Consider the following 22,877-nt stretch of genomic DNA (forward strand, 5'->3'; position numbering starts at 1 on the left):
ATATTACCATAAAACCTTTTTAATTTTTTATATACAAAGACCTGGCCGAGTATTGGTTTGATGCAAAAGACTTGTCGTTTTATTATTAAATTCTGACTTGGTAGAAAGTTATTAGTTTGGATATTAATGAGAGGAAAATAGAAGAAACTTGCCAGATTTTTGATGGAATACTAGTCGATGTAGTTAATTTATTCGTTAGAATAATTGTCATAACTTTAATAACTTTAATAACTGTGTAATTGTGTTTTTAAGTTTAATTGATATATATACAATAAATTTTTTGTCAGTTTAATATAAGTAAATTCCTACAACCATGGAATTCCTACATTCTACAATCTAAATTGTTAACATGTATTTTCTGTCCTTGCATTAATATAAATTGTATTTGACCGTAATGTTTCCACTGCTTTCGTTAACATCGTCCTTGTTAACACGTCAATAAATAGGATAAATCTGTGTACGTAAAGTGTATATAAAACTGTAAATCGAGATATAATACAATATTAACGATTTATCGACGTGATGAATCAAAATTGGATGCAATTACAAATTGTATTTTAACCTTCTCACCACAAGAAGTGATTATAATATTAACTATTTGCCAAATCTTTTTTGTAGTAACGATTTGAATCTATAAAATAGTTTTGATTAAGAAATGCATAAGAAATTTGCGTAAATAAATGACTTACACGCATGTTTACCTATTATAACCTTTTATTACCTATTTACCTGTCTAAAAATTAAACTTCAAGAGACGATTATGTTTGCCATGTGGAATATAACATAATAAATAAATTTGTTAACAAACTGACAATATGTGTAATACTTGAACGAATATAATATTTGGATTGCATCTATGATAATTGACACATTTAACACAAAGTGGAATATGGTAATTTTCCATATAAAAATTTAATTTCCAGTTAGACAATTTAGATAAGTATCAGATAAAACAGTCTAGTCTGAAATGACCATCGGGATAATTTGTAATTCATACCAGAAAGGACTTTTTTAACTTCTATAATACATATTAATTCTAATATATAGTTTTCAAAAATAATTTACGATGTTTGAAACTTAAAGATGTCATCTTACTTGGTAATTATTTTACCGTATTTTTTAAATCTTCCTAATTTTGTCGAACCGAATGATAATTTTTTCTCAAAGATACTTGTTTTTAAGGAATGCATCCAATACTCTGCTATTGTGATTTTAACATAACCGCGGACCATATAATGTTTTTCCTCATTCGTTATTCGTAAGGTTCTCATATTGTTCTTTCCGTTTTTCTATATCTCACAAAGGATCTAGCATATCATATCGTTTAATCCAATAAACCCTGCTCATCATATAATGGTATTCGTTTCAACATTATCTTTTTAAAAATTTTCCCTTGGAAACCTGGATTGTCGTAACTACCATCTTTCGACATAATCTCGTCGAATCCTTTCACATCAGCTTTTTTACATAATACTATCGGCAGTATCGTGAACGAAGCTATCATTTCGTAAGCAGCCCTTTCCTTCAAGGATTTCTTCAATTTCTCCATGGTGGGCGGTTGTGTTTTGCAACCAAGCTGCTTCATAGTACTCGACAGTGTATTAAGGTATTCGTTCAACAGGACATCTTTATTATTTTCAATGATCTCCATGGAGGGACTCGTGCCGAGGAAGTAGAGGAGATCAATCGCCGGCGATGTGTAAGAGCACAATTGAAAGTCCACCTGCAATATCAAACAAAGTCACGACCGATCGATCTCATGAGCGCCCCGGCAATTGAATTGGAAATGAAATCCGTGTACGGGAAAAGAAATGGGACCCGTGTTTAGGAAGTTGCGGCGGTCGAGAGTTTGCGTGAGCGACACGGGCGGACAGGTGGCGGATGTATCTGAATTCGATCAAACTGAATTTATTGCATTATTCATAACGCATTGCATTTTGAGGTATCGCATATTGTCGTGAGCTTTTCGTCTCGGTGAAGTCGATATCGCAGCTTTATGTTCGCGTATAATTCAACTGTGCGTCTTCTTAGAAATTGAATTATTTTGCAATTTTAATTCGTATCAAGATATCAGGTAATTAGAAAGAAAAAGAGCGGAGCAATATTTTATACTTATAGTGAATTATGAATGAATCACTCTCGTATATCATATATCATATATCATATAGCCTGTGGTTTGCAACTCTTTCAATTGTAAAAGAATACACCTTTTTGCACACAAAGAACGAAAGTAGGAATCAGCGTCGTGAGATACTTTCTTCATTACGTGCGGATAAATACGAGTTCATCAATGAATTTCCGCGAATTTAAATCTCAGTATGAATACTCATGGATCACATAATCGATGAGTCATAAGAGAAACTTGTGCTTAAGAGAAACATATTTTCTTAGGTATTAGATATCTTACTTTTTATAGCATACTGTTATGACAACTTACAAAAATATGATCAATTGGTTTCCCGTCACTGTACTTGAACAACATATTGTTCACCCAGAAGTCGCCATGGTTGATCACATTAAAATCATCATCGCATTGCCTGCTTAATTTTGATCCTATTTTGTAAATTTTTTTGGAGAAATTATCAAGCTTTGCCGAATATCTAGTAATGAAAGTGGTACAGATACAAGATTAATCAATTATATCTTAAAAACTATGCATTTTTTAATTTGGCTTATTTTCAACGTATCGTACTTAGCTTCTTTTTTATACTCACGATACCACATATGTGATATATTATATAAAATTTGACATATCTTAAGTAATCAATGAAGAAAAAGACAAATTGACATTTGTTGTTAAGAGCGTTTGCGTTTTGCGAATCTTACTTTTTGTCCAGCTCTGGCCACTTTGTTACTTCCTTTGCTAGCGACTTAAGACTGAGAGAGAAAAATTTAGTTAATTCTTCCGGATGATCTGGACTGAACATTCCTTTTCTATCCATGTCTTTTTGACTCGGCTCCTGAATGTCAAAATATTTTCTTAAGTTCAAGTAAATTTGAAATTTATATATTTGCATGAGTAGTGTTTGAGTGTTGGATGGTCACGTGATGAATTTCTCGAAAAAAATGCCACAAGAAACACTACTTTACAATATTTCAATATTTGCTTCTTTTAATCTTTGATAAATATGATAAGATAAATATTTATCTATGACGTATCTGTTTAATCTTTGTTTTGGCTGTCCTTTATTTAACGATAAGGTGAAGAGTAATAAAAGATATTGAACTTTGGTTATTTGGTTATCCGTCGTCAAACATATCGGTCGGATCGCCGTGTAGTTTCAAACTCTCATGACAGTCATATGATAATCATTTGCCGTACGAATCAAAATAATGTATATGTGTGCGCCATATCTATGTTTAGAATCCCGACGCGCGATGTTCACCTTGGGCAGGTTTGGTTTTATAGTGATCGTTAACTACTTGCGCTGTCAAGAAATTCACAGACACGTGTGCCCGAACGTGTCCAGTGTAACTCGCTGGGAGGCGTCACACGGTGTTCGCCTTGGAGAAATCGGAGAAAGACATATCTTCTAAACTAATTTAGAATATAGGTTATATATTGACAACTGTACGCTATGCAGTGCAATGAAAATCAGTGCTTTGGCAAAGAATCTCAGCCGACATGCCACGTACGTCGTTTCTGTGACAATTGCCTGATGACGTGTATACCATGTCATTGGCGAATTTACGGCAAAAGCATTACGACATGCGTAGCACGTCTTTCCCGCGCAAGTGGTTCATGGTCGCTGTAATGTTTTTTATCTCGACACATCTGCTCGTATAATTCCAAATTTTACAATTAAATATTAATAATAACCTATTATACGGCGTTGCATTGAGTGACAAATGTGATACGTAATTTATTTAATTTACGTAATTTATTAATGTGAAATATATGTTAAATATTATATTGATTTGGTCTCATTACATATATATGTGGAATATTGAAAAGTATATACAGTATGTCTGATGCAAGCCGTGCAGTTTAGGTCATCTATACCTTTCGGTCATTATATATCTTTCGATCTTAATTTTCATTTTAATTTTAATAAAATGCTCATTATAGTTTAGGTCACTTCTAGTCGTTATATATTTATATTGGACAGATTGTCACGAAGAATATCCAAGTACAAAACAATAACGACACTGACGCAACACAGTCGAAGCAACTTTTTATGTTTACATCGGTGTATTAGCATAATAATATAATTCATACGAAGAATGTTTAGACAGTAATATTTGTATATATATGTTGAATAAGTCGTTGTGACTTACCTTTTCACATAGTGCTACTGATGATGCATGAAACTTGGCTAATCCACGTAGTGCTAACGTACAATGAGCCAGGTCAAGGCCAGCCTCTCGGTCGGCCATGCGAAAACCGAGAGGAGCTAAATCCTCAATCACCAGAAGCTGTGGATCTTGTTTCTGTATATATAGACATTTCGCGCTCAGAGGATGTTTCAACAACTGGTTCATTTTCTCCAAAGTATCTGACATCATCAACATTTCCGTAATGAAGAGGGATGAGTTCGTGATCTAAAAAAATGTTTAAGAGCGAAGTTCGATAGCGAATAGGATTTTCATTTGATGCATTCTTAAGGTTTCCTTTCAAGATCAACGACTTTTCTCAGTTAGCAAATTATGACTAGAAAATATTCTTTCTCACATATATTGCCAGTTTTTGCCAGAGAGTTCTCGTTCATTGTGAATCATCGTTTATACAAATATTTGCGTATGTACAGGATGATGACATATAGAGTCAATAAGATAAATCAATAGATATAAACTAAAGAAACTCACAAGGTCCTTGCGTATCCCCTCGGCAATGGGCGAGATCTTCACGATGACTGTTTTCTTCTTCGTGACTTTACGGCCGGCCTGATCCTGCGAGTATTCCACCGTAACCCTGATCATGTCACTAGTGTAGTTGTCACCCTTGTCCGTAGCCGGTTTCGTGAATATATCGATCACGTGGATCGAGTCGTCTCCTTCCGACTTTCGCAGGGCCTTCTGCATGAAGGATACATTCAGCCATTCCGGTGTCTCTACGGGCATTTCTGAAATTGGAAATGGAATTGGAGAATTTTCCCGACAAATCATTGTTCTTCTCGCCGTGTCACGAAACGCGAAAACGATTCTTTACGATAACTTATTGTTCGCGGTGAGATTTATCACGTTTCCTTTCTTCCCAGCCAACTCTCCCCATCCCGGCCTTTCTACCCTCTTCTTCGGCACCCCGCCCCCCGTTTTTCGCCAGTTTTACCGTCGTTTCTTTCTTCCCGCCCGTCGATATTCAAGACGAACATTCCCGTGCGTTCGAGATCGCTGTTTCAATTAAGAGCGTAATGGGCCGCCTCTTTACCCTTCTGGTCAATGGGCATACGTACCCATCTTGTCGAGATCCCGTCGAACGTGATCGAGTTGCGGTATTTGCGAGAAATTTACGGCGTTCGACGTGTCGCGCATATACTTGCGGTCGACGATGTTCACTATATTTCACTCTGATGAGTTTTTTCGGAAACGTTTTTCACGCGTTTTTCTCAAGTTCAAGTACGACGAAGAAGGCGGAGCGTACGGTTTGAATCTTAAGCGCGACTGATCAGAGAATGAGTGTGGCGCTTTATAATATAGATTGTAGAATCCAAACATTATAAGTGTAAATAGCGACCTCTATCGAATACGGAATATAAACTTAACAATATATTTTCAGTCGATATGTTCATAACACGTATTTTAATCTTGTTGCTTATCGGTGTGAACTTCTTTTGATGTGTATGATAATAATAATAATAATAATAATTATTATTATTATTGTTCCTTATTATTTTTATTTTTATATTGAAAATTATTGGGTTCGCAAAAGAAGATGAAAAGGTATGGTTATATCGGGAATATATTTTCGTCGAAAAGTTTCAGACGCTTGCAACCCATTTGCGTCCGTAAGCGGAATATTCCGCGCATGACGATCGTTTTCTATTACCGAGCGCGGAATATTCCGCGAGCCGCGACTTTCTTTCATATCGATCATTTAAAAAAATACCATGTTGAACAAACTCTACGAACTATTCGGTAGTCATTAACTGTAGAAGTTAACGAAAATAATAAAACTGCCGATATACGGCCGCGCGCGGTGATACGGGCCAACCGTCAATTGAACGCCGCTGATGTCTGAACACAGAAACTTAAGTAGAGTCATGATGCAAATGGGTCAACTGATCGACTATGTGATAGTTGCTTGTTTTTTCTACAAATTGCAAATGACAAGGAAAACTTTAAGAAGCACAAAAGTAACAGCTTACATACACATATAAAAAAATAATGTTTATAAATATTCTATATATATCTTTAATGATTAAGTGACGAACGTCCGGAAATTTTCTGATAGCAGTATATATATATATATATAATGCAAAAGATATGGAGGCAACGAATAAATATAACAGCGACGACTTGTAAGAGAATACAAACGTGAAATTAACAGCATGCCAGCTATAAGTAAGATTCCAAGCACATGTACGAAGCGCAGGCAAATCTGAAGGAAGTGAAGAAAACAAAAAGAAAATAAAAGAAACGGATGATAAGGAGGTGAGGAGTCAACATGTTCTTATTTCGGTTGACGGTATAAGAAAATGTTGCGTGAAACTTGACAAAACGCTAAATGGAAAGAGAATGTTGGTATTGAAATCGAATAGTAGAGTGGGAGAATAAGGAACGGGAGTGAAGGAAGGAAGGAATCTGTGTATAATTTAGAGGTCAAATGAAATAGATCGCGTAAGAAAAGGTTAACGAAATGAATTGCTCAATATTGCATTAATAAAGGACAAAGAGGCGGCAAATGTTTAGTTAGAAATCAAAATATTTATAATATATCGTAATATTTTTTACATTTACTTGTAATTGTAATTATAATAAAAAGATCAGATATAAAAAGATACATGGATTTTTGGATGCGCTGTATACAATTAATTAGTCATTTAAATACGGCACAACATAGATGTCAACATAATCAAACGACAGCGCTATTATGCTAATTATTGTTATACAAAAAAAATCTCAGTTTCGTGTAAATAAATAAGCACTAGACTTAAATTCGATGGCGGGAAAATCTCTGTTATTGTTAAAATGTAACCTATGCAATGATAGCAAATTAAGGTAAGTAAATCGACTTTTAGCAAAATCGAGGTTTCGAGATAACTAGTCAGCAAGAAACTTCAATACATTCGATTTCGAAGTTTTACACCTTTCTTAGAAAAAGGATGAAGCATTTGTAGTAATTAATGAGCTCGTTTAGCAGAATGTCTATTTTGCAATTGTTGAAAGTTTGTCGAACTGAGATTGGGTTATTTTTTAGAATCAGAGGAACATATATCAATCAGAGAAAAATTATCCCATCTCCAGATGTTCCGACTATTTTCCGGGGAAAACAGCTGGTCGGAAAATTCCGATTTTACGTTTTTTGAGTTTTTTTAGTTCTTTGCAAACTCATTGTGTTATGACGGAAAAAAAATATAATTTCCTTATCGAAGTTTTTAAATATTTGTTAATCAAAATATATACTTAGTTCTATCAAACTATCATTATGTAACTTCCTTATCTTTAAATATTCATTAATCAAAATATATAATTTGAATTAAAGCATTGTAACAAATATTTAAAAGAATCTTATAATTATCTAAAAGAATCTTATAACTTATTTCAAGTTAGTTTCAGTTGTTTCAATTGTTTATGAAAAATTATTTACGACTTTGTCCATAAAATCCACAAGTGTCCCGTAAAAACTTACAGCTGTGTTGTATATACAATTTTTATATATTTTATTATTTTATTATTTTATATATTTTTATATAATGCGATTTAAATTTCATTTTACAAGAACACAATTTATATAGATTACTTACTTTGAATGAACTTTGAGATGTTTTGTTGACATAAAATTCTTGCCATATTTTACTTAAATTTCTTTTTTCTTTAATTAGAATAAACTCTTTAAATAATTCAATATCACAAGAACAGGATATATTTATCGTAACTTTTATTGTTTGGTATTTTGTGAATGTATACTAACACACACACAAACACGCACGCATGCGTACACTTACAATTGTAACACGTGCTGAAATTTGATGAATTACTCTCAAAATGCAATTTATTATGAAAGGATAAAGATGAATTATACACGTAAAAATTAATTTAAACTTGACTTTTTTGTCCATTTGATTTTGTTACAAGATCCAGCCTAGTTGTCCAACTCGCAAGTGCATTTACTAATAGTTTTGCTCGAGAAAACATTTACAGCAATTTTCTATTTTTCAACGTCGATATACAGCAACGAGAAATTTCCTATAATAATTGAAACACTGACCTGTAAATTTATCGTCTTCAATTCCGTCCTATTATATAGATATTTCACATAAACAAGCTCACTATGTCCGTCGCTTCGCTAAGCTAAATATAAAATGATGCGCGAGAAGTAGAAGCATTGCGTTTTATATCACTTCATCCCATGTACTCTTATACTCGCATGCAAAGTAATAGATCATAGGTCTATACTAAGCGTAGTCCATAGGTGGCGTCTGTCACGGATGACGTTCAATCTTCTGTTTGGTTATCATTATTTTTGCCGGATTTCCTGATTTATTTCAAACCGATTGAACTTGATCAGTGTTTTGGATGCTCGTGCTGATTTGATCGCTAGTATAGATTTAGCGTTATCTCTACTCCAAGATAAGATAGCAAGAAAAGATTAAAGATAAGATATAAAAAAATCAAGTTTTTATTTCGCCTAGATATATTGATTATCAATTGAGGTATTATCAGACTGTATTCTCAACAGGAATTGTAAAAAAAAAAACGCTGAGACATGGAAGAAAGGAGAGGGGGGAAATTTTATTTAGGATTAAACGGAGAAATAGGTGTTTTATGTAAGAACTTAAAAAATTATGAAATTGTCGAGGTCAGTGAATTTATCTTAAAGATATATTATTTTTTAGATTCCTTTCGCATTGAGACGCTCTTATTTGAGTAGTTGATAACTGGAATCATAAAGTCGTAATAAGCAATATGAAATACATTACGTAATTTGTGTAAATCATCGTTATCGATGATTATGCACTTATTGCAATTATATCATTTCAATTCTTTTTGAAAACACGTATGACGAATGACAATGTACAACAGATCAGAAATATCATAACAAAAAATATAATAGTTCATTGATTTTTATATATTGAGAAAGAATAATAATTATTTTTAACATAACAATTGTAACAAAATGTGACAAATGTAACAAAGTATATAACTTTATTATCTCATTATGTTCGTTCGCGTGTTATCGTTTTAACAGAAAGAGGTACAGTCTGATGACAAATTTTTAAAAATTAATTGCAATTTTGCAAGTAGAAAGTATAGACAAACCTAATGACATAGTTATATAGGGAAATTCATATTTCTTGACATCAAAAATAAAATAAATAATTTTCTAAGTTGAATAATTTAATAATACATTTTTTAGCAAAGAAATGAGGTGGGTTCTTTCTGATGTTATAATGTGCAATAGTGCGCAATTGTCACTTATGGGATGGATATTGGCAAGCATTGCGTTGTACGCGTGTCACTCAAGTAGTTAAAATTCCTAATTCCTCGAACAGTGGAAACATTTATATTATGGAAATTGGAAACAAATTATATTAAAAAAATTTTTTATGTACCATTCATATGCATCGAATATTGCAACGTCATTGTTATATTGCAACGTATATTTTGCATCCTTTTATTTCACGCAGTGATAAATGCATATGTCTCTGATATGTTTAATTTGTTAATCATTTGTTAACTATTTGATTGCCGTCGTCACTTTATTTCAAAAACAAAACGTTATGTTTAATCAATATCGATAGCTTATATAACGTAAGATTATTATCACGAGATTGACAGTGTGAAAAAAGATTCATAATTTATTAATTATTAAATGAAGTTTTGGCGATTCACGTTATAAAAACATGCGCCTTTTCCGCAACTTTTAGATGCATACGGGTAAAAAGCATAATCTCACTGCGTGTGTTATTAAGCTATTATATAGTGCCGTTTTGAATACTTAGGTAAAATATACGGGTAAATAGAAAACATTGAAAACAACAGCAAACTCGAGACACGCATGTACGTATACAAAGCTTCTTTTTATTTATATCAAAGTTTTATGTAACAAGTCGATATACGCAATATGCCGACATACGAAGAATATATCGGTGATATGTATATTATTAGTTTGCCATATATTTTTATAAGCTTTTATTAATGAACAAGAAAAATAACGTATGATTATTATGAATTAAGCAAAGTGTAGTAATTATCTCCACGCGAGACATATATGTGTAGTAGAAAACGTGTTTCATAATGTTCCTTCTCTCGAGGAGATTTACGTAACCGTTGATACTTTGCTCCTAACTATTCACCTAAGTTATTTCACAGGAAGTTGAGAGGTACATTTATAAAACTGCGTAATAATGTATTATGTCACTAGTCATTATTATCGTCAATTGTCGTCTACTGTGCATTTGCTGTAACTGTACAGTTTCATCGAATTTTTCGTTCAATAATGCGTTTAAAATGAATGACAGCGTATAGAATTGTCTTATGAATTTATATAATAATAAAGAAAGATAGTGTGTTACTTTTTAAGATAAAAATGTAGTAAGGTACATATAAAACTCTTCACAACTGGACTTTACTATGTTATCGCAATTGTGCCGATAACTTTGTTATAACGCGGTAGAAGATAATGATTGACACATTGAGATACGTTGTTGATCCGAACCGTTGACGTATATTGTTGATGAAACAGAATCTATTCCGAGAATTTATTTCTAGCAGTTCGTCATTTCAAGCACACAATGTAGAACAACAAATTTGACATTGTTCTTTTGGGCACGGGAAAAACAACCGTTCCTCTGGGAATGTTTACTCACCCCGTCGATTTTTTTCGAATATCAAATTTCGTAATAATTCCTTGTCGACAGTTTTGTATCGAGATAAATATTTCACTCGCCGAGTATATTCACAATATATCCATAGTGGAATGCGCGAAACTGAACGAAATTCCCAAATGCGTAAGTCGATGGATAGCGATGAATTTTTAACAGTTTAATCAATTCTCGGGGCAAGCCGATAAGTATTGCTATTCGATTGAATCGTTAACGCCCACCTGACTAAAATTACACAACCGCGTGTAATTCTGAAGTATCAGCGCGCCGCATTCACAGTCCGCGCGATTTATTTATATGAGCCGATTAAACGGAATGGACCGCTCGTCGGTAGTTTTCAATTACATTATTCAGCGATCACTCGCTGCGCATCGGCCGGCGTATCTGTCCAAAATTCTAATTACGTGCAATATTGCGCGCGCGCGTTTATATGCGCGAGCGGCATAGGAAAATGATAGGAATTTCAGGCGTATCCGCAAATTAGAAGCTGACATGCGGGGCATTTGCACCTGCCGAGCATTTCGTCACAATTTACTTTCATGCAGGTTTTTCACACGATTGCGAAAGTCTTGCTGGGTATTTATATCACTGTCCATTGGCGAAGATATTTAACCGAGTCGCGGCGACTCCAAATGAATACTTCATTTCATTCAAATCTCATGTCGTAAGGTTGCGCGATAATGCGAGATTGACTTATATAAGTATACTTGTTGCGTATATGTGATAACGATAGTCTTGTTGATAAAGATGTTAAATGTCACGATTGAGAAAATATATAGAACGTGAATATATAGAACGAGGAAAACTATTTCGTATATCATAGGCTGATAAATATCCAAGAATTATTTCGAATAACTCGTGAGCAAGTAATGATAGAAACGTGTTCTTTGGTGTATTACATCATTGGAAAATAAGGAGAGCGTTAGATAACATCGTTATTTTGCACGTGTCACTTTGCCGTGCTATTATTTGACTTCCAGTGACGATGTGAAATTGTCCCAGTCATGGCGAAGGACAAATACATAAACGTGCATAATAGTTCTATAATTGAGCCGTCACTCGTCGTATCTGCATTCTCTTTCATTGCAACCAAAAGCAAAAACAATTGCCAACATTTATCGCAGTTTTATCGACACACGCGACAGTATATGGAAACACGTGATCTTCTTTCTTTCGTTGCAATTATTTCAAGTATTTTACCAACAAAGAAGCACTATGTTGACTTTTTGCTCTAGCGTACGATGTATTTAATTAATTGTACATAAACATTTAATTTCAGCTATATTATAGGAGAATGATGGTGAAGTTAGCTTTGCTATTAAATAATAAAGACTGCAAGCGTCAAATCGTAGATATTCGCCAAATGAATATCATCGCGCTCGGTGATAGGAAACGATCGTCATGCGCGGAATATTCTGTTTACGAATGCAAATGGGTTAATATCATAATTTTTAAGGTGATGCTAAAATTGATAGATTATTGCGTAGCTGTTATAACAAAATTAAATGGTTTATAAATATCATTCATTGACAAGTAACAGCCGGGTTATCGCGAAATGAGTCACATTCATGCGTAAACATGGCAATATGTATACACACTTTGCCAAATATCAGCGACATTAATAGAGGACGTTATCGCAATGGTTATCGAGATATGGCGTATCTTCTGTTTAAAAGTGTGACACGAACAATGGGACACGAAAGAAATGCGATATACAGCTGATCAGATCGAACGATGTCGACGACCGCTTTACTGCACTGCTCCGAATTGCTGCGTTTAGCTCGGGTCAAGAATCGCAATTTGCCCACGCGCAATTTGAAATGCCCCGCTATAAATTAGCGAACGCTTACGTGATGAAAAGTTCTATCGCTTCACATTAAAGCTGATTCGTGCGAATCGCCGTCGTCGTATCGTTGCATGTTTATTTTTATTTATGTTAAAAGGTTTTGACGTATGAAAATTTATTATGCACCGCATGCCAAGTTTCTGCAAATCAGCATGTCTTCCCTCCATTTATATGTCACGTGTGTGTTGTTTTACATACGTAAATGATAGCGGTGTCGTCATTCGCAGGCAGTCGAGGTGAGTTTTTTACTTCGCGCTTTATCAAGCGTGTCGTTCGCGAGTTTTGCAGTGCTCGAGATTTCGCAATCGCGATCAATTTGTGGAACGTCGTCCAGCACGTTTCTCGGCATTCAAATATCAATATAAGTTACGTTAAGTCGCCGCAAAATGCGGGCCATTGCGAGCACTCGAGTTGAATGCACTCGTTACGTTCCCACCGTGCTCGCTCCATCCACCTCCGGCGACGCTCTTTCGCAGCCCTTCACAAGCTCTCCTGCCATTCGCTCCTCGTTCGAGACAATTGTATGGCGTAGGAGGCGAGCACTGCTGAAAGATAGTCGGACACTAGCCTGCCGTGAGATCCTCCTTCGAATAAAGTGACAATTTCCAATGTTGCTCGAATCCTCGGCCTGGAGCGGAAAGGGGAAGAGCGGCTCCGGTGATCACAGGATAATCCCGAGCGATGCAGCCCTCGGTATCGGTTTTACAAGCGATGGCACTTCTTTTAATGGACCTCGTGTCTGCGATGCATTTATGTTTACGCGAACGCAGCTGTTTCCGTCTCTCTCGAGTTTATCTCCGCCGAGCATCGAGAAGGTTACATCCGATTGACCTTGCGACAAATTTCAATGGCAAGGTCGTTCTTATCAAATCAAATCGTTATCTAGATATATAGATATTAGTCATATAGAGACATAAATATTAGTCGTACGGATATTAGTTGACAGGACGGAAAATCATATATTTCTCGTATGCAGATCTGTGTGTATGTTGAAAATATTACTATAGTATGAAATTATATACGTATTCATTTTTCTGTTTAATTCTCGAATATTGTTTATATCACATATAATTTGTGTACAGTACGAAATGGCACGCGAAGTAAACAGCAGGCATTTTCAGCAAGTAAAGTCACAGAACTGTGCATCAAAGCGTGAAATTTTTCACGAAGAAAATCCTACAAAATATCGATTCACACCACGCTAAAGTATACATTTAGTGCAGATGTACATTTGCTGCAAATTGGATATATACTGTTATTACCGCGCGGTGATAAGCACTAACAAAGCGACGAAGAAATAAGGTATACGCGCATTTTCGAATTATAAAACTACAGGGATGAAATTTTACGCGCGTCCTTGTGGGGACTTGAACATTTTCCGATTGGAATCGCTTTGTTTCATCTAACTTAATTTACAGGACAGCCTATTGTGTATTGTAACTGTCGTATTCCCTCTTTTAGAGGGTTGTACCAAACAACTTGCTTCATCCACCGTACAATTTCTAGCGATGGAAAACGATCGAGAAACGCTAGACAACCCTTCCCACCCAAAATGAGTCGATTTTATGACGACCCTCGCAATTTCCTCGATCTTTCTTATCGAAAAGTGCATCTCACCGCGAGATAATCGCAGCCGAACGATACCCTCGAGCCGAAACTTTGCACACCATCGAGTAAAACTCGAGCGCTGCAATGCGTATCGCGCATCCGTAGAAATGAACGGAGAAATAACGTCGGCGTTGAAATTTTCCTGATCTATCACAACCGTGTCAGGATAATCGCGATCGAATGATATCGGAAGTGAAATCGATCGAGAATAAAGTAAAATGGATGATGCAGGGGAACGTTATAATGCCCTGGAATATACCTTTATGTTCAATAACTGACATGATTAATGGTGGTTGCATATTTTATTAAATAATCAATTTTCTGTAAGGGAGAACAAAGGGTCGGTGATAAATCGCAAATTATGTAGAAGAGAGACGAGGGAGAACGAAAGGATGTAAGCGATAAAAGTTTACTACGATTACTGGCCATAATGACTGTATTGCCTCGCCTTAGTTGCGCGCTCGTCGGTAATGCCGTATTTGCGCGAATTATGCGTACAACGAGGCGAAATGTCGTCGATTGGAGAACGGGAGACTTGCTCAACGCGTATTCGATGCTCTTAAGAGCCTCGCGAAATCGTGTTTGTAATGACCCTGTTGGTCCTAGAATATCTGGAGGTTGGCGGTGAATGGTTCCCTGAACCATCTCGATTATTGGAAGGCGATAATGCAGCGGCGCTCATCCAATTATTATCAATGAATGTCGCTCGTAAGGGCCGCTCGCGTCGGCTGGCCGATTTTTACACCTTACTGAAAATGATCGTTAGGCTCCGGATAATCAGCGGCTCAACGGCCGTTGATGAATTTCTCGTTCTCATATTAAGCTTCGGGAAGTATTTCACAAACATTATCGCCGATATCGTAAATTTTCTCACTTCCGATATCACTCTTTGTTATCGTTGCACGGAACATTGAACAATCGATCGGGTTTGATTTCTTTGTGTGTTAAGCGTGAACGTTAGAATAAATATTTCCTGTAACATGAGGGTTTACTTAAAAATTTCGAATAGTCTAGGGTTTTCGACACAATGTTTATTTGAATATTAGATATATAAAAAAACTATAAAGTTTTTAGGCTTAAACTTAACTTGGATCAATATGACAGATAACCTCGAAGTTGTAAATTAGTCTGTGCGGCCCGATTTTACCAGACATCACCTTGCTGAATAGTGAAGAAATTAAGATTGTACAATGTTAAAAACGACAAGCGGGAAGGATCTTTTTGTTCAGGAATTCTCAAGATACACACGCAGTAAAGGTGACCTTTGCATTAACGCCGATACAAACAGAAGAAATGTGTTTTCTGCAGAATAGCCGAGATTACTTTGTATACGATCAAATTTAGTGGAGGGAACCTAAATAAAGCTCAATCTCTGTAGAGTTGGGAAGTCAAATCACGCTCCGACCCGTGCCCACAAAATCCCAATTCCCAATTCCGGAAATGGCATTGTTCCCGGAGAGAACTCGATCTCGAATTAAAGCTTTTTATCGCGTGACCGACGGTAATTCTCATGGCTTCCGGGGATGTATTATTGAAAGATCCTCAACTGCGTACAACATATTTCCGCGCGTCGTCCACAACAACTCGATATGCTGGAATGAATCGTAAATAATTTCAGCGAAATATTGCGACAGTTAACAGTGCGGTATATGTAAACGAGAACAGAGGTTACATATCATCGAGAATACCAACAATCAGCGCTGTTCTCAGCGCCGTTCCTGACCTGTTGAATAATTATGCAAATTAAATGATCACTTAGAGATGAAAAAGTATCGAGCACAGCCTCCCGAGTGCGCGAAATTTGTGCGAAACTAACAATTACAGACTGCTCTTGGAAGATGTCTGCAAGCTGTTCCGCATGCTTTGGAAAGTATAATATGCTCTGTTTTCTTTCTCGAAATATTTAACTTATATATTATTAACGTCTCGCAGAGCAGCACAAATTAATAATTCGTCATGTACGTGAGAAAGAAAGCGAGAATGTAAGAGCGCCATGCAGAAGAGAATCTTTTCTCTACGCACATAAGTGTCGAAATTTCAGCATAACGCATTATCCGCCACGATTTTGCACCATTAGCGGCCGCGATTCGTCGGCCCGAGCGAGGTAGGCGGGGTTAAAAAGCTCTCGTGCCGGGGGGTAAGTTCGAAACTTTTGCGATGAAGGGCGTAAAGTTCCAGGCGGGTAGGAAGCGCCGGTGATACCAACTACGGTAACAATGAAATGCACTGTAACTAAGCCCCTTTAACCCTCCCTCCTCCGACGTGTCCGACTATCCCGGCGCCCTTCCGCTCGCCCTTCCTACGACGACTGGTACGGCCGCACTTTCTCGAGCTTTCATTTAGGAAAACAATTGTGAAAGCATCGTGCACCAAAAGAGCAAAGCGGGGCGCGGTTTGAAATCCCCCCCTTCCCTTTCTCCTCTTTTCTCCTGCCCACGTGCGCCCGTTGAGCATTGAATACTCTCGTGGTGTAAACTCGCACTCGTAGATTCGTTCGTTGCAAAGGATACCGTCGTCATTGTTTTATTTCGCGGGAACATGCTCGCGTTGTGTATGGATTTCCTGTGGCGGATTAAAGTGCCCTTTGTTGTAAGTCCCGGGCGTGTGAGTTTGCGCGCCGACCGAGATATTGACCGCGATTTATTATTTAATCCTCGACCGAGCGATCGGCAACTTATCGGGAATGATGGTGAGCAGCGTTAGTGAAATATTTGAAGGAGAGTGAGGTGAAGTAAAATGTATAATTTTGCTTCCAAGCGGCTGCTAACGCGCGGTATCGATATGCAATTCGCTCTCGCGAAAACACCACGAAAGATCATTAGGACTGAGGAGCGTTCAAGTTTCCAATTAATACGTTTCGAACGGCGTTCCGTAGGTCGGATGGTATTTAATACCTTGTAAGAGCGCGGGTATTCCTCCGACGGTAAAGACGAAGCATAATCAGCTTGGTCCTGAAGGGAAGCGCAAAATGCTTCGCCATCGGATTCGCGGCGCTTTCATTTGGGGAAAACAATGGTTAAAGCGTCGCGCGTCAAAAGAAACTAAACAAAAAAAAAAACCGCGGACGCTTCGTCTGAAAAGAGAAATTCCTGCGTGGTGAATACTCCATGCGGCATAAACTCGGCGTGTTGCGTTCGGTGAATCGTTCATTGTAAAGGTGATGCGTGGTTTCATTCCGATGCCGGGTAGACACAGCGTCGCATTGTACGTAGATCTCTCGTCGGGGGAATCAAACTGCCCGGTTGTCCCAGTGAGATAGAAAGGCGGATAAATATATTTCATCTTGGGAAAAGAAACGCTCCGAGAGTACGTTCGTCCCCGGAACGCCAATATTGATGCTGCGCGAGAACGAGTGGACGCTTTCAACGATATTTCCCCTCGCGCGAGGTAATAATATATTTAGAGAATACGATTGAATGTTTATACGCGATAATCGGCAATCAATCTTTGTGAGCGCGTGACAATCGCAGTCTTTATTAATTATATTCTTCGGCCAATCTCTGTTGTGCCATTTTTTCGAAGGGAGATATTGCGGCACGCGAATGGTTCTTTAGTTAGTTGCTTGTAAACGCACGAGTAATATAAAGGGATTTGCGCGATCGGAGATGCAGCAATCTTGCTTTTCAATCGATCCCAAGCGAACGCGCGCAAAAATATTTCAGCGGAATTTTATTACACGGTTTCATTATCAACCGAGCTACGAGAGTACGACTATCTTTTGCTCAGAAGAAGTCGCCGAGTCGAAATTTTAAATTCTATATTAGGTCTTCGAGAAGAAAAAATAAATTCCCACGTATAGCATCAAAGCAGCACAATAAATGCTTCTTTAATGCTCCGATTTGAGACATCTCTCCCTCCGCCCCGTGAAATTTTATTGAACGTACAATAATACATCTCTCATGCATGCACAAAGGAAGTCTTATTCTCACGACGACACTGTGAGACGGCGGACTATTTTTAATGACTACTAACGCGTGGTTAATCGCATAAAGTATCGGTCTGGTCGCTGAGCTATTTCCCACGTAAGTAGCTTAATCTACGTCACGGCACGAGAAATCCTTCTACATCGACCTCTCTGTCTCTGGCAGTTAACTCCAGCCGGAAACCAGAGTTTCATCCTCTGTTGTCGGTTAGCCGAGACCTTCGGCCGTCTTTCTCGTTTGAACTGTATAATTGTACATCGAACGAACGAGGATCCGCTAAGCCATGGATTTCCAGGAGTCACTGTATTTTCATCACGGGCGCGCTGCTCTGATTGTCAAAGAGTTACTCAAAGTTCCACGTATGTCTGGCTTCGATTTAAGTAAACACGATGATCGTAATCAATCAAAACGTTCAGTGAAACAAGATATATATTCTGTAATATTGCAAATTTCTCTCTTCGAAATTTTCATGCTTTGTTTATTCCAATTAATTATTTTACTCTGTATGCGTTACATGTCGTTTTCCTGTCACAATCTGTATTGTTGACATTGCTAATTGATATTGTATATTTAATTAGAAATTAATTGTTTGCGTTAATTGCCGGTATACGTTAATATTACATATTATGAATGCAGCAATTACGTTTTGGTCGAAATTGTGCATAAAACAATATCTGCTCTATAGCTAAATTTAAAATCAACTGAACTTGTTTTAATAATAATGTATTTTTGCTGGGGTTTGTTATAGTTAATTAGATGTATGTACATGTCGTGTGTTGGTAGCGCTATTTCTTGGTTTCCTGTTCTTTTCCTTTTACTTTTTCTTCTTCTTCTTTATATGGTGACAAAAGGAAAATTAGTCGAGACGATTATTGCTTTTTAGTCGAAGACGAAGTGTCTCGATGAGTGGCCGCGAAAGAGGTGAATAAGACTACGGGATGAACCGGGAATCCAACAAAGCGATACGCCCTCGCACCCAAAATCTTAGGAACGCGCTCTCCGCGGTTCTCTGTAAAGCTGGAATTTAAATTGCGCGCTAAGCTCGCCAGGGCCAGCTTTTCCTTCTCTCGCCGCATGTAATTTGCATATTTCGCTTAAACGATGAGGGGCTCGATAGCGCGTTAAACCGAGCAAAGAGATAACATTATGGCCGTACTTGGAGCATGGATGGGCGTTTCGGATAATAAAGGGAGTATGGACCCGAGATCGCCTTTAAACGACACGATGGTGTCTGACGTAACGACAGATTCCGGACCGATGCTGGGTGGGCGTCCTCTTTGCATATCGGTTATGGATTCGGCCATCGGGTTCTCTCGATGCCGCAAACTTCGTCAGGTAATTAAGGGACGCTTGACACGCACGGACAGGGCCGAAAATCCTATCGCGCTGTTATTTCGCCGCCCTCTGATACGACCACCGTGGCGCAGCTTAACGCTTTAATCTGCTCCGCGTCGCGCAACTTCTCGCCCTCGGATTTTCGACGAGGGGACGATTACGGAGGGTTTGAGCGACTGCGTGTTCGGAATAATAATTATTGTTGTTTAGCGAAGTCGTCGAAACGTGCCGTGGCATGCAAAAGTCCCCCCCCCCCCCCNCGAAGCCGCGCTCTCGAACGGCCGGGGCGGTTTTATTCCAGGGGATTTCGAAAAAAACTCACAAGTTTACATTGCGTATCGAGCGTAACGTTCTTTTGCTGAGAAACGAAGGATTAATTTATTGGTACGGCGGGGTAAACTGAAACACCTTACGTACGTTCCTTATGCTTCCGTTAAGATGACAAATTTCGCGATTGACGTCCAAGCAATAGCATTTATCAGCCCGTCGTATTTATTCAGTTTTACTGATTATATAATATCAGAGTCTTTTTAGATACAAGGATCGATTAATTGTTTTTAAGATGCACATCCCGATGCGATATCGCAAGCTTTCCAATTAATTCCGTCGTCGGGAGATAATGCGTTCCATTTCCACGTATCAGACACGTAAACGTTCGAGCACGTACGCGAGCGTATCGTGCAATATGCGTACGGGTTTTCCGGTTGGCGGCGCCGACACTACGTGAAATTGTTTCGCTTCTGTTCGTTATAGCCCTGCATAAAGCGGAGGAAGACGCTTGCCTTTGTTGCGAATTTTATATGTACACCACGCGAGCGTGTAATAACACCATTCGTTCCACTTACCACAAGCCGCTCGCCACTCGGCCTGCTGTTAAATACCATTCCGCAAATCCGCTTTTCAGCAAACGTCATGGAACTTCACTGCGCGCTCTCGTCGGGGGAAAGCCGCCTGATCAAATGTCATTACGGAATGATTTCCCCAAACCGCCCTACTACGAGAGCTCCTGAGACTTCTTCCGAGGAGTATGCTAGACCGACCTTCCATTGTTTCCTCGTCAGCGATTTTCAGCAGCAGCGATATTATTGTTCGAATCGCGATGTTCTATGAGAGCACCATGTCTCGCTTTGAAACGTAAACAAATTCACCAGTCACGGTCGATTATTGCTTACCGTTTGAATCTCACAAGTAATCCTCACCGAGTGATCTCTTGTGGTTTGATACTACATCCCAAAAGATTATTATTTATGCAGGAAATTAGCTATGAAAATTAAACGTCTCGTATAAACGCCGAAATTGATTTGGAGCTGTCTTTCGGGATACTGTATCAAACCGGCGTGTGTCATTTGGTGAGTGTTAGAGTAAAATTACGGATCAAGGCGTTATCTTAGAGTTATATTGCGAAATTATAAGTAGCGGCGACCGCAACTCATGGTTGCGTTACAAAAGTGAGATTAAAATAGAATTGTTCTCCGTAAAGCCAAGCAATCAGCCATGTTTGTTTCGAAGTACCGACGTGAACGCGTCGCGGTCGCGAAACGCACTAGCCGTTACAAGGTCGCGACTATGTCCGACTGTGTTACGGGCAACGTTTACGATCGCTGTAAAAAAGGGAAGAGGAAGGAAATGAATATGATCAATCACGAGGAACGCCGTCGGTTTACGAGCGGACAGCCGGCATGTGCACGGACGCGATTTGCGGCCGTACAAACAGCATACATGGAAGAAGCATAAAAACGGAGGTTATACGGCGCAGCTGATCGCGTGCGTGCGAGCGATCGCGTCTTAAACCCCCGGTAACCGGAATTTTGTCATAAAGCCGGCTGGCATGACGTGCCTAAACGGGACTGGGTTCGGCCGATGATGCGGTGCGTGCCATTGCGGCATTCGAAGGGCGGAGGAGGCCGCGGGCAATTTGATGATGCCCGGCACCGTGGAAACTATTTGCTATCCCGCGTGTGCGTCCGCGCGATAGACATCGTCAGTAACTATGCGGCGCAGAAGTCAAGCTAAATTAAACTAGGTATGGCTCGGTACGCTGCTACTACTATTACTATGCCCCGGCACCCCCGGCCCGCTCGCATTTCAATTGCGCTCGAAACTATTAGTTCCGGTATTCTGGCCGGTCACCGATCTTGCTCCGTGGGGTCTTGTTGTAAATACTCGTGACTTGTTTCTCGTCAGGACATACCGTGCTGCCCTCCCCTCCCCTCCCTGCCCGCGAGTTAATTGTCTCGCGCGGCGGCACGCGGAGAATCGATCATTTTTGACATGTGCAATGTGCCGATACTCCGAGCGCCGAGGGACGTCGCCGACGATCTCCTAGAGTCATGGATATAAATACACGGAAAAAACCATTTCGTCGGTGTAACTGAATTTTCCCGCTACCTGACGTACATTTGGCTGTAGGAAACATTCTTGTAGGAGGAGTTCTCTCAATCGAGTTTTAATGCAGCTGGATGTTCACACGCGGTAACAGAGATATCATTTTTTGCCACCGAATTTTCATCTGGTCTCTATTCAGTTGTAGCATTAAGAGCATGTATATGCGATGTACCTGTGAATTGTATTTTTATTATAATCTTAATATTTATTACAATTTGAATATCTCATGGCTAAATAGTCCTTTTCCGACATGCCGATTTATAACGAGAAATCACAAATTTAAAGGAGGCTACTTTTATTTAGAATAATTACTAAAATTAATCTCTTGCAAGCTAACCTTTCTTCCTTCTTTCATCTCCTCCTCTCATCTCCTTCTTCGCTTGCTCTAAGTAATATCATGCAAAGAAGATAATGATTTCGGAAATCGAATCCATAATTCTCCTCCGTTTGCACTTAGTACTCTACTGTCAAAAGTATTATTTCGTATATTTTCGGCGGAACGCACAAATTGCTTTATACGTCCGAGTTGGCGAGAGAAACGGTCAAAGAACGGAGGGCAGGAAATGCCCGGGGACAAAATAATCAAAACCGCGGACGGAGAACGTTTCGCCTACTACGCGTGAATACTTCTTTTCTAGGACGTGAAAATCTCGTTAGCTACGAATCAAGTTTTCTCGAAAGGCCGAGGACGAAGTAGGAGTTAACCCCCGTCGATCCGCAAAATTTCGACGCATCTCCGCGGCGTTCCCTTTTCTTCACCCGTTCGCCGCCGTCGTCTACGGGGACACCCGCGCG

At 38.6% G+C, this 22,877-nt stretch overlaps 2 protein-coding genes across 7 annotated transcripts in view; one reads left to right on the top strand and one right to left on the bottom strand.

Moving 5' to 3' along the window:
* The window catches only part of LOC106744244 (basement membrane-specific heparan sulfate proteoglycan core protein-like), a 173,806-nt gene that overhangs the window by 29,861 nt on the left and 121,068 nt on the right, over positions 1 to 22,877 (top strand). The window lies entirely within an intron of this gene.
* LOC106744243 lies at positions 237 to 8,489 on the bottom strand. Of its 2 annotated transcripts, none has more exons than XM_014618830.1 (6): positions 8,369 to 8,489; positions 4,807 to 5,063; positions 4,279 to 4,542; positions 2,827 to 2,960; positions 2,438 to 2,600; positions 237 to 1,723 (listed from the first exon to the last, which is right to left on the bottom strand). In XM_014618830.1, exons 2-6 carry the CDS (start codon positions 5,059 to 5,061, stop codon positions 1,325 to 1,327), a joined length of 1,215 nt encoding a protein of 404 aa, XP_014474316.1. In that variant the 5' UTR covers positions 5,062 to 5,063; positions 8,369 to 8,489; the 3' UTR covers positions 237 to 1,324. The 2 variants fall into 2 exon arrangements, with proteins under 2 accessions (XP_014474316.1, XP_014474314.1); XM_014618828.1 differs by lacking the exon at positions 8,369 to 8,489 and adding an exon at positions 5,394 to 5,612.

This window comes from Dinoponera quadriceps, unplaced genomic scaffold, assembly GCF_001313825.1.
Source record: "Dinoponera quadriceps isolate SergipeBrazil2010 unplaced genomic scaffold, ASM131382v1 scaffold707, whole genome shotgun sequence".
Classification (NCBI taxonomy): domain Eukaryota; kingdom Metazoa; phylum Arthropoda; class Insecta; order Hymenoptera; family Formicidae; genus Dinoponera; species Dinoponera quadriceps.

What these genes read in the sequence shown, in the direction of transcription:
- LOC106744243 (XM_014618828.1), bottom strand. Translation starts at nt 5,472, where the DNA reads ATGCGCGACACGTCGAACGCCGTAAATTTCTCGCAAATACCGCAACTC. An exon ending in ACGGGATCTCGACAAGATGG is followed by an intron (nt 5,064 to 5,393) that starts GTACGTATGCCC and finishes TTCCAATTTCAG; the next exon opens with AAATGCCCGTAGAGACACCG. An exon ending in AACCAATTGATCATATTTTT is followed by an intron (nt 1,724 to 2,437) that starts GTAAGTTGTCAT and finishes TTGATATTGCAG; the next exon opens with GTGGACTTTCAATTGTGCTC.